Source organism: Oryzias latipes, chromosome 1 (assembly GCF_002234675.1).
Source record: "Oryzias latipes chromosome 1, ASM223467v1".
Classification (NCBI taxonomy): Eukaryota; Metazoa; Chordata; class Actinopteri; order Beloniformes; family Adrianichthyidae; genus Oryzias; species Oryzias latipes.
The window spans coordinates 25,661,014-25,675,853 of NC_019859.2; the positions used below are offsets into that span (position 1 = coordinate 25,661,014).

At 37.1% G+C, this 14,840-nt stretch overlaps 1 protein-coding gene and 1 long non-coding RNA gene across 3 annotated transcripts in view; both read left to right on the plus strand.

Annotated features, from left to right (window-relative positions):
• Window positions 1-14,840, plus strand: part of LOC110013491 (voltage-dependent T-type calcium channel subunit alpha-1I-like) — a 435,381-nt gene that overhangs the window by 146,047 nt on the left and 274,494 nt on the right. Inside the window, exon 11 of the mRNA XM_023954667.1 lies at window positions 7,980-8,072. Within this exon, the coding sequence (XP_023810435.1) occupies window positions 7,980-8,072 (93 nt within the window). The remainder of the gene's footprint in view (window positions 1-7,979; window positions 8,073-14,840) is intronic.
• LOC110014197 lies at window positions 4,351-6,736 on the plus strand. Of its 2 annotated transcripts, none has more exons than XR_002289317.2 (5): window positions 4,351-4,594; window positions 6,042-6,109; window positions 6,186-6,330; window positions 6,447-6,556; window positions 6,646-6,736. It is a non-coding gene; the product is annotated as an uncharacterized LOC110014197 (long non-coding RNA). The 2 variants fall into 2 exon arrangements; XR_002873983.1 differs by having other exon boundaries at window positions 4,353-4,594; window positions 6,048-6,109.

The window sequence follows — 14,840 nt, forward strand, 5'->3', positions numbered from 1 at the left end:
ACCATTTATTGTCAGTATGCCTTATAATTCAGTGTGCCCTATAGGGTAGAAAAATTGGCAGATGTAAGAATAGTTCTAAAAGCACTTAGATGACAAGCAACAACATTCAGAACAGAAAAGATGGATCCAAATTGACATAAATTAGAACGCTGTAGTCCACTGACAGGTGATAAAAGCATGAACAATTTGAGGGAAAGATAAAACTTGACTTTGCCAGGAGCTCATAGTTGAAAGAAAAACCTTAACTTGACAACCAGACAGACCTTGTTATTAGAGGATCATCAGCTTTTTTCCCTTCTAAAAGCTTCACCTGATTCGGGTTTAATGTGATCTGTCACTTAGGTTTCATTGTGAGGTGGTCTCAGTCACGTATGGCCATTCTGTTAAACATAAGGAAGCTAATTTGTCTTGGTCTTTAACATGTCATGTCCCACACTGACAGGCAACAAAGGAGTTCTATTGATTAAAGCCACCAGTTGATGTGGTCCCGGTTTTACCTCAGTCGATTAATGTCAACAACATGTTTGTTTCGATGTAAATCACATCATTCTGATCACAGTCATGCACCCAATTCTGTAAGTGCATGCTTTTCCAAACAAGATTTAAAAATATTAAAGCCTGAGCTGTCTGCTAGTATCATCACATGAGATCTAAAAACCCCTAAACCATGACTTATGAATACCATATAGTATTTTGTGATGGATTATGAATTTTATTGCCTTAGTTTTTGAAGCATGAAACAGTTTCTAGGCAACTATTTAAGGTTTTACAAATGAAAAGCACATACTTTTAGTTTTGGTTGCAAATCCTTACTGTTATGTTGACAAAAAAATATGGATCTAAGAAAGGAGGTATTCAATATTGGCACACACAGCCAAAATGTTTTAAGTGTCTTTAATATTAAATAGGATTTCCTGATAGTTTTCATCCTTCAAACATCAAGTGTTAGTGGTCAGGTGTTGACTGTGAAGATTACAAGTCATCCATCTCATGTTATCACAGATTTATGATCTTAAGAATCTCAAATTTAAACATTGATCTAGAACAGGGGTCTGCATCCTGAGGCCCTAAGGTCTTTCATCCCTTCATTGTGGCTCTTTGGCTCTGAAAAGAAATCCCAATGATTTGGATAAAAAATAGATTTATTAGCTAACTTATGTCAATTATTTTTAGATTTTTAAACTGAGGTAATCTTATGTTAGTTAAAATTACTTGCCTTTATTTTCTGATCACTAGTGACATTACACAAAATCAAGAGGCTTTATCTATCCTCCAGAATGCACTCATACCTAAGTAAAATGGTGGTAAAATATTTGATCTTATTTTAGGGTGGATTATTATCAGAATAAGTTTAAACTGAAATTTTTACCTAATAACTAGTTGCTATTCAGAGACAAAGTTCTTAAATATAACTGAAAATCTGCAGCAGGCAGACAAACGACACAGTAGGCATTTTTTAAAAGGAGCATGGGTGCTGGGGTCACACTGTTATAATTTAAATGTATTTTTTAAAACTGCATTGTATTAATGAATGGCCTAATGCCTACAAAATAAAAATAAATTGGATTTTTCTAAAAAGTGAAGTAGGACTTTGCTGCTCTCGTTGGGTTTTGGTCTGTAAGAAACTGGACCAAATGGCTCTTTTTCTTAACCCTTGTGCTATCCTAGGCACTTTGACATTGGGAGTGAGGTCATCTAGACCCCACAAGACAATGCACTGAATGTTTTTCTTCAATGATTTGTGATCTTCACTGGTTTCCATGGATTACATGAAATCCTCTCCACCTTTATCCACCTTTGTCATGGTAGGGACAACACGTCAATGGTCATCTTGACCCCATAGGATAGCACAAGGGTTACGAAGTCAGGAAACAACCCACTTAGAGACACACGCAGGACCTTTTGAAAAGATGGAGGAAGTTGGTTAGCCGCCAGAAGTCAGTGGTAATCCTGGTTCCAAGTTTGCGGTAGAGATAATTGCTCACACCGGAGATTTGCTGAAGCAGCAGTGACTGAATAATATCATGGTGAGTTGTTGCGCAGAGTGGATCATGTCACTAGATCTGCTGGGGATTCCCCAAGACGAGAAGGGGGCTGGAAATCCTGTGATAGGTGATGACCAACGTTTCTCAGATATGTTATAAGAGGAGGACTCCAAACAGTTCACAATCTCCATGGCGGAAGAAGAGGAGGAGAAGCACAGGCAGGAACTTCCAAAAGGGATAGGCAAAAACTTTACCAAGGCCAGTAATTAAACTAGAAACTATGAACTGCTGGAACGTGAACTGACTCAATGAACTGACACAGGTGGAGTGAAACTGAAGGTCTTAAAAACTGTGCATGCAGCTGGAGTGACTGAGCAAAAAGAACCAGAAAAGGTGTGTGGAGGTAAAGTGAATGTTAAACAGAAGATAGCAGTAAATGACCATGACAGACTTTCAGCACTACAGGTTGCAGACCCCTGTTCTAGAAGAGGTTTTACTCCAATTTCAAGTACCTTATTCAGTCTATAGATCAGATCTACAGATAAACAGAAAAAGTTACTCAGGCACTGGAAAAATCTTCTTGACCTGTGATTCCCAATCCTCGGGCCAGGGACTAGTACCAGTACGGACAGCCAGGACAGCCAAAGAGAAAAAACAAAAAAAACAAGACCTGCATTTTTTCTGTTTTATTTATTCTCAGATTCTTAGGGAAATTTAATTTTGGAAGACTATTGGATTCTCTCCACCACATCCGACTCATTCTTGACACAAGTGGCTTGGTCATGTGTTTGTAAATACATCCGCTACTTCCTTGAAGTGGCTGTGCTAACCGCTAAATTGAAACCCTCAAGCTACAAATTTAGCAAAAAACTAACATATTTGGAAAGTTTTTTTGCAGAATAGAGTCAACAAGGATACACAAGAAGAGCCTTCGACTTTAAAATAAAAGAAAGTTGCATTTCACAGACAAAAACCAGGAGTCTTTACTCCAAATATAGTTTTATTGCAACAGTTTTACCCACACACCATAATAATAACTCATCATATTTTGCAACTGGCTGTCTTATGTTACAAAGACACTGCTAATAAAGTTATATTTGGAGTCTTTACTCCAAATATAGTTTTATTGCAACAGTTTTACCCACACACCATAATAATAACTCATCATATTTTGCAACTGGCTGTCTTATGTTACACTGCAAATTCTGTCAATCTACCTAAGATTATTAAACTTAAAACTAGCTGTAAAAATCTTATTTATCTTGATTTTAGATAAAAACAGCAGCATGTGTAAGATTATTAAACTTGTTTTAAGAAAAATATGCATTACCTGTCTTGATCAGTTTGTAAATCTAGAAACTAGTCATTTTACATGCAAAACAAGAAAAAAACACTGCAAGCCTGATTTAAGGACAGGAAAACGTCCTAATTTAAGTTTATTAAACTTGTTTTAACAAAAAAATATGCATTACCTTTCTTTATCAGTTTGTAAATTTAGAAATGAATCATTCTTCATGCAAAACAAGAAAAAATACTGCAGGCCTGATTTAAGCACAGGGTAAGGTCTTAATTTAAGTTCATTTTAGATGATACCACATTACCTGATATCCAAAAATATATTTGAATACTGATGTTTAATAGCTCATCCAATATTAATAGGATAAACAATAGATACATATTTTTTGTTTTTTACTGCAATATCATCATCAATATTATATTTAATCAAAATACTGATTTTGAAACGATGATAACCAAGCATGTTTTCAGCATTTATAAACGTAAACAAGATTAGGTATAGCTATTTCATAAGCAAGAAGATCTCTGTTAAAACAGTGTTTCATAAACCTGTCTTCAATACAATGTTGTCTGTATTGTCAACAATACATTGTTTACCACAAAATCTTTTGTGTAAGTCCAAAAGTAAGTATTGTTTTATTTGCAGAAATGATAATTAGAGACCTTTCACATACATATTTGTTAATATTGAGAACAAGCCACTTCACTCTAACAGCATAGTTACCTGAATTAAATTTAAATTATAAACAGTACTTTGCAATCCACAGATGACGCAATCATAATTCCACCGCGCTTGGTTTGGACAATACCTACTCAAGATTTTGTGCAAAGATCTATTTTGAATTGAAAATTGTACAAATCAGACAATGATTATCTTCCTTAATCAAATAAATTATTTGTTGTATCAAACCAAGTTTAAGTAGAATAGTTGATCTTTTAAAATATGTATTTTTCATGAATTGTCGTAATTTTTTAGTGGAACATTCCGGCGGGCACAAGCAAGAATGGAAAAGTCCATTGTGACCAGATGAAAGGGGATTAATATGTTCAGAAGACTTGCTTAAGCTAAACTGGTAGAGCAATCACGTTATATGCTGTTTTATAACTTATGTATTTTCATAATGATGTGTAACACAAAAAAAATAATTCTATTTATTGCATTTTTGGGATACCCTTTGAGAATTTTCATATTGTGACCGACCCAGCGCCATCTTGTCACATTTGCGACGTACATCTGATGATCCAGAACATGACGAGGACGAACGGGAAAAACAAATTAGGAATATAATATTTGGTGGACAAGATAAAAGGAGGTAAGCTATATCAAATTATATGACATAGAATAAATCACCATTACGCCCCACGCAGCTGGTAAAGATTATAAAGTGGGTTTAAACATCTTGAGAAGCAGGCTAACGGAGCAACTAGCTAGCTTGCGCTAGTTGCTAGCACTATGTTAGCTACTTCGTCACTTTTTTGTAAGTATGCAGTATATTTCATAAATATACTTTAAAATACAATTAAGGATATTTTGGTTCTGTTTAAACGTGTCAAATTTAATTTTTATTTAGTTAAAATGTATTTCAGTGTTCAAGAAGTATGCTACTGTAGTAAGCTAACTTGAGTTATTGCTAGCCCAATACTGCTCAACTGTAACTCAGTTTTATGCTAGGGTTGCCAGATTGGGCATTTCCCACCCAAATCGGCCAGTTTGTCATGTATGCTTGATGATCTTAATGTTTGAATGAAAACTTGCTGTTGTGAAAAATTGTGATTTTAACATTTTTTAAGTTTGTGAGTTACTATTGTTGGCAGAAATTAAAACACAATTTGTGATCACTTCTAGTGAATAAGGATAGTATTGTTGGAAAATATAATCTTTCGCTTTGAGATTACTTTCCTTGTTGCATGTTCAAAAAGGTAGAGAAGAAGAAAACCACGGGATTCGGCCGGATTAAGTTTAACAAATTTATTCCCTAACAATATTTCTAAAAAGTAAAAGATAATAAAACAGAATAAAACAGATCGATCTGGGTGTCCAAAACCAAGGCCTGCAATACGCAAGAGGTTACATTCCGAATTCACATGCAGCTTGTCTGGAGACACATAAAAGTTCCTTGAGTTCAGACTTTTAAGCATGTGGTCAGAACATCCTCCCCCGGGAGCAAGATGGCCGCCGAATCTCCGCCTCTGGTCGCTAGAGATTGGCTGACAGAGGAGCCCGCCTACTTCCTTCAGCCCACCCTTAGAATCACAGCATCTGGTCTATGGGGGGAACCTCACAGATAGACACGGTACGGAATCCCCATGGGTGGCAGGAACTGTCACCGCAGGAAGTCGATCCTAGAGCTTTGTTCTTCACACGGGAGCAGATGCCTGTGGCGATTCCCAGGGATGGAAATCAGTCTCAGAGATGATTGATTTATGATCCAAGTCAGACCTACAACCAAATGCCTCAGAAGATCAAAGACTGTTTTCTCCTGAAGGGGTGTTGAGATTGTAGCTGCATTCCTGACACCTCTCACATATGCAACTATAGGAAGCAACTTCAGAGTTGAAAGGATGTTAAAGCACACACTTCAGCAAATGACTTATCTTCACTGTAATAAAAATTTAAGACTGACAACCCTAATGAAATTACCAAAAAATATAAATTCCTTCAGTATGCAAGTACAAACCAGGCATTATAAAACTCTGAAGGAAATGTACAAAAAGTAGAAGCCCAACGTAGCTGATGTATACCAGTTTTTTTATCTGGAGTTTCAGGTCATAAGAGAAGATACCAGAGCTTCATCCATCGTGGATGTTTATCCAGAGAATTGCATCATGTAAGTATTATGTAAAAAGCATAAAGTAAAATTTTAAATGTCTATATATTTTTCACTACTTGGTTTGTCATTGCAGGTGCTTGGAGAAATGCATAGAGTCCTTGCTCCCCACAATGCTGAATTCTTCGAGGAAGTCAGAATGAGATGGGAGGATTGCTGCGCCAGGGTCATTTTACGGAAGGCAAAGAAGGCAATAAAGCCACCAATCAACAGGGATAAAAGTAAGTTTATGCCTTTTTGATACATGTAGTTAGATGCGTGAATGCTTCTTCTCAAAAAACACTTTGTTCTATGTGTTTCTTCTTCAAGAAGTACAATTCAATTTATTGTGTTTCAGTGGAAGCCAACTTTGCTCTGGTGAAGGCCCTTGCCATTCTCTTTCCCCCAGTGGCACCTCCATCAAAGAAACTGGGGTGTGCTAGTGAAGCTTTACTGCATGTTCAGGAGGTATATTTTTATTTTTGCCCTAAGCAGATACATAAAGAAATTACTACATTGGAGATACTAAAGTAAAAACGTTTCTTTCTGCTTTATAGTCAACAGAAGATCCAAACGTCTTCATCCAGAAGAAAGGCCTTTCAAGTCCAGTCTTGGTATTCGATGGCTGTAGATGAATCGTTGCTATTGGTTTGATGCCAGTTACGTTTGAAAAAGAAAAGCTTCACCAGGGTCTGATTTTCTAAATGGCATATTATTACACACTACATCTGACCTACACAAAATGCGTGGCCACCCTTCTGTCATTCAGACAGATCCTTCAGGATCCTATTCACAAGCGGGACATCACCACCACATGAAAGAGCATTAAAGTAAAGAATTTGTTGGAAGATGAACTGCTTTTGCAGTTTAATGTTTATGTCTGTTCTTTAGATGAGTATTCTAATAGTGTTGTTAAAGAAACTGTTGTTTTCCTAGAAAATTTGGGTACATTTGTAACACAAATCTCAGTTTGTAAGTTGAATAAAAGAATCGAAAAGTTAATTTATTTTCATTCTTTTTAGTGTTGAAACAAAAAAAAATTTCTTTTGCAACTGCTTGTTTCAAGATTTCTTTTCTGAATTTTAGTGGGCAATACATTTTAATCAAGCTCCTATATCCTAGTTTCTAGTTTTTTTTGTCTTAAATTACTGCTTAAAATAAGCGTTTTTGCCTAATTTCAAGATTTAACCAATATACTATGGCTTAGATATTTTTACTTAAATCAAGACATCTTGTTAAGTAAAATTTACTAGCTGCACTGGCAGATAATTTGACTTATTTCTAGTCAATTTCTACTAAAAACAAGTACTTTTTTCTAGAATTAAGATGGTGGTTTTTTGCAGTGTACAAAGACACTGCCAATAAAGTTACCCAAACAGTAGTCACATTTTTTATTACATTTCAAACATACCAGTTTTAGTGATCATTTTTTTTAATGCCATGTTGCACATTAAAAGACAGATGAGGCTGACGTTGCCATCTAATTTTTTTATTTCCACTTTGACAATTATGGGTCAATGGAAAATTTATATCAGAGGATGAAGAAAAACGTTACCTGAAAGAGGTTAAGAAAAAAAAATCAGACGCCCACAACAGTTACATATAGGCCAATGCTTAAAAATATTGTCTGACACTAAGTTGGTCCATGGCCTGAAAAAGGTGGGGGACCAGCTCAAGGGCCACTGTGCTCCATGTTTCTCAACTGACTTCCCGTTGTAGCTTCTTATTGGCAGAACACACCTGATCCAGGTAATTAGCTACAGATAGGACTGGGTTTTGTGAAGAACCAATAGAATGCCAGTTCTTTAGGCTTGAAGTCTGACACCTGTTCAATAGCAGGTGTTGTTTCCTGTTGGACTAAATGGTTTGTTGCCTGTGCTTTTCCCTGCAGGTGATCACTCTCGAGGGCTGGGTGGAGATCATGTACTATGTTATGGATGCTCATTCCTTCTATAACTTCATCTACTTTATTCTACTCATAATAGTAAGTTGTACATGGAATCTCATTCATGTTGTTCAACCATAAGTGTATTTTTTTTTTTATTATCAGTCTTTACAATCCAAAGACTGAAGTTCACACATAAGTTTTCTGTGTCATGTTGAGAATCAAGCAAAAACTCCAAAAAATCCCCCTTTTTCCTCAATAAAACACAATCTAATTATGATACTTCAGCTGTATGGCGCAAAATGCTCTCGTGTTTGAGCTATTTTGCTCATCCAGGGTCTGTCTTGCATTTTATTGCACTTTTAATTGCCAGTTTTCAGGTTCAGAAACAGGTTTTTCCACTCCCATTCTCCCACCATTGTTCTTTTCTTTCTTCTTCTTGTTTTCTGTTTTTTATGCCAGTATAAACAGTAGAAAGAAGAACAAGAAGAGGAAGCCCCTCCCTGCTTTTCCAGTGTGAACACCATATGCTAAATGCTTGTTCAAGAACCCGCGTCACATGCACGGAGAGAACGAAACATTACATTTTTACCTTAAAGCAATAATACCTTAGACTTCAATACTTATAAAACCTGAGTATAATGAAGAAAAATAATTAAACAGTATGTCAATTATCAGCTCCATATCTGGTTAAAAAGTTACTGCCACTCCCAAAATATCCCCTACATTGACAATTTCACCACATTTTATATTAGATCGAACCTTTTCCAATCAGACGGTTGACATCCAAACCACACAGGCTCCCATCTTCTCGGGATGAACATGGATCTCACCCTCCACTCCTGCACTACTCCTTCCAGCTGAAGGTTCGATCAAAGCACACACATTCCCTCTATGTCCTTTATTCCAGTATACATCACTAGCAGAGATCATTAACGTCCACACTTAAAGTCACACATTCCTTCTGTTAGATGTCTGCATCCTATTAACATAGAACCAAATACAGAAACAGAATTAACTGGAAAATCATCATTGGATTCACCTGCTACACTGAACATGGCTGTTTTAACCCTTGTGTTATCTTAGATGACCCCACCCTTGCATTGACGTGTTCTCCCTACCATGACAAAGGTGGATAAAGGTGGAAAGATTTCATGTAATCCATGGACACCAGTGAGGTTCACAAATCATTGAAGAAAAAAGGTTCACCACACTGTCCGGTGGGTCTAGATGACCCAACTCCCAATGTTAAAGTGCCTAGGATAGCACAAGGATTAAACATCAGATCTCTTTCTAACAAGTCTTTTATAATTAATGATCTGATTGTTGACAATGATTTGAACTGTTTGTTTTTAACTGAAGCCTGGCTTGGTGATGCACCTGCTATTCTCACTGAGGCCTCTCCCCCTAATTTTATTTTTTTTATTTTCTGTAAGGGAAGGTAATAGAGGTGGTGGAACAGCATCTATTTGCTGAAAAAGGCATTAAAACTGAAACCTTTACATTAACATTAACATTTCATTGATTTAGCACCTCCGCTGAAAACAAAAATACTGAAACAGAATCCAAAGACACACAGGAGAAACGGTGCTATTTTGAAATCGAAGAAAATTTGACGGAGAGCAGAGAGAAAATTTAGAAAAACTAATTTAACAGTCGTTTATGACTTTTTTACGGATCAGCTGAAAATTTAGAACCATGCTGTCAAACAATCAAGGACACTTTATTTTTCAAATCTCATCACAGACAATAAACACAACCCCCGGTTTCTTTTTAAGACTATTGATTTTTAAGATTTTAATAAATCCATCATACCTCACTCACAAACTGCATGTGAGGACTTTGCTGACCACTTCAGGAATAAAGTCAATGCTATTAGATCTAACCTTCAACCATTACATAACACTAATCCTAGCATGTCAGTTTCCTTGTTTTTACCTGAGGAAACACTGAAGAGTTTTGTCCTGGTTGATGCGGAGATGCTTGGTCGAGTTTTTTCCCAAGCAAACACTACAACCTGCCTTTTAGATCCCAGTTCACTTTTTTAAACGTTTTATGGATTATTTGAGTCAGAGCTTTTAAACATAGTAAACTGGTCTCTTCAGACGGGGGTCTTTCCCTCTTCCTTTCAGACGGCGGTGGTGTGGCCCCTCCTGAAGAAGAGTAACTTGGATCCAAATATTATGGACAATTATAGATAGACCTGTATCCAACTTACCATTTTTAGGAAAAATATTGAAAAACTTTTTATTCAATTACATGATTTTTTAAATGAACATAATGTTCTTGAGAAATGTCAATCTGGTTTTAGGACAAATCACAGTACTGAGACGGCCCTTTTAAAAATGTTAAATGATCTCAGACATAATTATGACTCCTAGAAACTTTCTGTTCTGGTAATGCTGGATCTTAGTGCCGCCTTTGATATGGTAGAACACCAGATTTTATTAGACAGACTTAGGAGTCGGGTCGGCCTCTCAGGAACTGCTCTTAACTGGTTTCACTCCTATCTCACAGATCGACACTTTTTTGTAAGTATGCATACCCAGTCCTCAAGAATCCACAAAACAAGCTGTGGGGTTCCCCGGGGGTCAATTTTGGGTCCAATACTTTTTCATTTATATATGTTGCCTTTTGGGCATGTCATCAGGAGACATGGTGTTGTCTTTCACAGCTATGCTTATGATACATGAACTTGAAGTCTCCGGTTCCGGGTTACACAGCAGGACGAATGGCGTGCCTCTCTGCGAATACAACTATCTTCAAATTACTTAAAAGGTTGATTTTCCCCAAAAAAGAGAGCTGACCATGCCCTCGAAGAAACCCCAGGAATACGAAGACCTCAAAAAGACTCTTGACATTATTCAAGAAACGCTGAAAAGTTTTATGGAACAAGTGTCGGCTAAGCTAAGGCCACTTTGGGAAATGATGGAAGAGTTCCGAAGATTTCGGGCTCAAAATGAGCAGCGAGAAAACCGGGTCGAGATTCTGGAGAAAAGACTGGACGATGTGGATCAGCAAGTAAGGATGAATAATGTCATTCTCACTGGATTAACGATCAAGCCTCAAACGAAACTGACAGCAGGAGCAAGCACTGCTAATACTAGCGCTAGCGTAGCTAGCAGTGCTAATACGGAGATCGGTGCAGTGTCTTTGGAGCAGCAAATACATTCATTTCTCACATCTAAAGGGATTTCCCTGGATCTCAACACCATCGAGACCTGCCACCTGCTCCCCAGGAGAAAGGAGACGGATAAACCAGCGATCCTCATCAGGTTTGTGAATCACAAACACAAGCTAGCTTTGATGACCCAAAGGAAACAACTGAAAGGTTCGGCTGCTTATCTGAACGACCATCTGACCAGAAGGAATGCTGAAATCTCAAAACATGCACGGCTTCTCAGGAAGCGTAAGCAGATTGAGAACACTTGGGTTAAAGGCTGCAGGATTTACGTCAAACCGCTCGGTCCAGAGGACCGGTCCAAGGTTCTGGTTGTGAGCACCATGAAGGACTTTGAGAAGTGTTTGACCAGGGTCGTCTGAAACAACATGTAGTAATAAACCAAAGAGCCAAATAATTTCAAGAAATATGACATCTGGATTCCTCACTTTCTCTGTATGTCTGAAGTCACCTGAATAACAGCAGACTTCTGACCTGCAGACAACTTGACCTCAACTTTCACCGTCGCTGATATCAGCTGAAGAAGGATATGGACCTGAATCTAATGTCTGCAGTCATAACATCGAAGAGAACTATTAACTGTTTTGAACCCAGAAGAACGGCTGTTATCAGTAAAAGAAGAAATACCAACCTTGGACAATCGACAGTTATGGACCCTTTTTACTTTTCCCCTACAGCATTACTTTATTATAAAAAAAAATAAAAATACAACAAAAAAATATTAAAAAAGTAAAACAAATGATTAATCACTTATTGAAAATTGTTAAATTGATTGACTTTTAATGATATTACTTCACTTTCTCCAAAAATTGATAAATTGATTCAAAAATCTTTCCTAATGTAGCATAATTTTGCACGTTTTTAACTTTTGATACTTGATGAAATTTTGCTATGAAAATTCCTGAAACAGTGTTGTCTATTTTACTGATATAGTATTATGTTTCATTCATATGAATGGCTTTTATAAGTAACATAATCTGCATATATTTCAGATGACTGATCTGCATTTGCCATGTTGATTTCTAAAATAGTTATTTTTGACGTAATACTTAAGTAATTCATCTTTGTCATGTGCTTTATCGATATCTTATGATTTTTAATTCTGTCTGATAAAAACTGGGAACCGGATATTGATAAATCATGTAATAAAATGGTTATAGTATAACGGGGTGGGATAATATAAGTTCGCTCACCCTTGCATTGACGTATCATCCCTACCATGACAAAGGTGGATAAAGGTGGAAAGATTTCATGTAATCCATGGACACCAGTGAGGTTCACAAATCATTGAAGAAAAAAGGTTCAGCACACTGTCTAGTGGGTCTAGATGACCCAACTCCCAATGTTAAAGTGCCTAGTATAGCACAAGGGTTAAAAAGAGGCTCAAGACCTACCTTTTTAGTCTGGCTTTTACATAACTTTACTAATTGCTGAAGTCCTTAATCTATTTATTAATTTGTCAATTTTCTTTACTTGATATATTTATTTATTTCTCTACTTATTTATTTATTTTAAGGACTATTATAATTATCTTTATTTTTTTAATATGCTATTTTTTATTGTTATTTTACTTTTTTGTTTGAGGTTATTTGAGGTTATGTTTTAATCATTATACGTATTTTATTTTTTAATTACTAATATTTTTATATCTTATTTCATTTTTATTGTTGTTATTTTAAATTTTTATTCTGATGGTTTTTACTCCAGGGTTTCCTCTTGGGGATCCATTGTTCTGGTGCTCTACCGGCGTCACCTGTAGGGGGTACTGTTGCTGCGGTGCCCGTTCTCATTGGGCTGGCTGGGGTGTCGCTCTGTGGTCTAATAGCCATGGAATGGGCCCTAGGCTGCTCTGTGTTGGGCGAGCGCTGTGGTCATGACCGCCGTGGTTGGGCTGGGCCTTGGAATAAATGGATCCCCATGATATCGTTTCTCTCACAGCAGTGCCAAGCTAGACTTTCTTTCTTTCCTCTAAGCTGCAGTTCTTTGTTTTTGTTCAGGGTTCTACTTGGGGAACTGGGTGGGAGGGGGGAGGAAACTGGTGAGGCAGGGGTCCCATCTTTGTGTGATTGTCCTGTGTTTTCTGTTTTTAATAATTTTCATTTTTTATGACTATTTTATCTGCTTTTATGTGAAGCGCATTGTGTTTTTAACTGAAATGAAAGACACTATATAAATAAATAAAGTTTGAGTTTAAGGAATAGCTTCTTTCCACAGGCAATTACCATACAGAACACACATTTCCACTAACTACACCCCACTCTGACTGTTTTACGAAAACTGCACTACTGTTTACACACACTCTACATACTGCATTAAGCAGCAGAACTTCCCACTCTGCAACTTTACAACTTCTGTGTGCAAGAACAGATTTTTATCTACCTCCACACACAATATTTATTTGTGTTGCACTTTATAGTACTTCATTTTATTCTATTTTTTTATACTTGTATTTTTATTGGTTACTTGTACATATTTTGATTTAAATTTATAGTATCACCACTCCAAGGCTGCTACACTTTTCTTGTATTATGTACAATGACAAAGGCTACTGAAGTGCGCACAGGGAAGTGGGGGGGTGGGCACTGGTTAAACTTGCAACTGCAGAGGATGGTAACAGGTAGAGAGTTTTATGTGGCACTTAAGCACAAAAACAGAATTCAATTCAGTTTTTCTTTATATAGCCTAATAACAATACAGTTGTGTCAACAAGCTTTATACCAGTTATTGTACAAAATATAAATCAGTTATAAAATGCAATAGGTAATTGCTAACCAAATTTAAACAGACTAAGTTAAGCTGGTCATCCCTGCGCTTAAACCCTCCTTCTTGGTAAGGAAAAAATCCTAAAATATAACCAGATTCCAGAAAAAAAAAGAAGAAAGCTTGGATATCCGCATGAAGGAGGGATCCTCTCCCAGGAAGGAGAGGCGATGTGCCACGACTATTAAAGCATAATTAGCTTATCTAAATCTACTACTACTATATATTTAAATCGTGTAGCAGATGGGCTTCATCCAGATGAAACTGGGGCATAGCTGGGGGTGTGAGACAAGCCAGAGGCAAGGTCCACAGAGTAGGGGTGTAAGAAAAATTTGATTTGGCAAAACATTGCGATAGTTCATTTGGAAATACTTATATGGATTCAAAATGCTGCCAGGACGATATGTCTTTAATTATTTCTGAGCGTCCTTCAGTGTCTGACTCTTGTTGTCCATTTCATCCTCCGACCGCTAGTTGGCAGCAGAGCACACAGAGCCTCTTTGAGCAGCTTTACACCACACAAGACAACAGGAAGACTGCAGCTAGAGGCAGCTCCTTCTGTTTTTATGAGACATGAACTACTTCGTTTTTACTTGGGATGGATAAAAAAAAGAAACTCTGTGCCATGTTGCTGCCAGTTACATATAAAAACATGGATTGCTGTGCTTTTTAGCGGCTAGGATAAAAACAAAAAGCAGTGCAGCTGTGCAGCGGCTAATGCTATCGGCAAATAGGGGTAAAGTTTTACAGAACCACCCAGCAATAGATTCTAGTTTAGCGACCTGATGGATCAGAGGGTACAACGCTTTGAAAAAAGGCCGACATCGTGGTGATCAACGTTACTAGTTTGCTAGTATGAGAAAGCCTGGCTGCAACAGTGCAGAGCAGAGTGATATAAACAAAAACAAAGCCTCTTTGTCACGTTA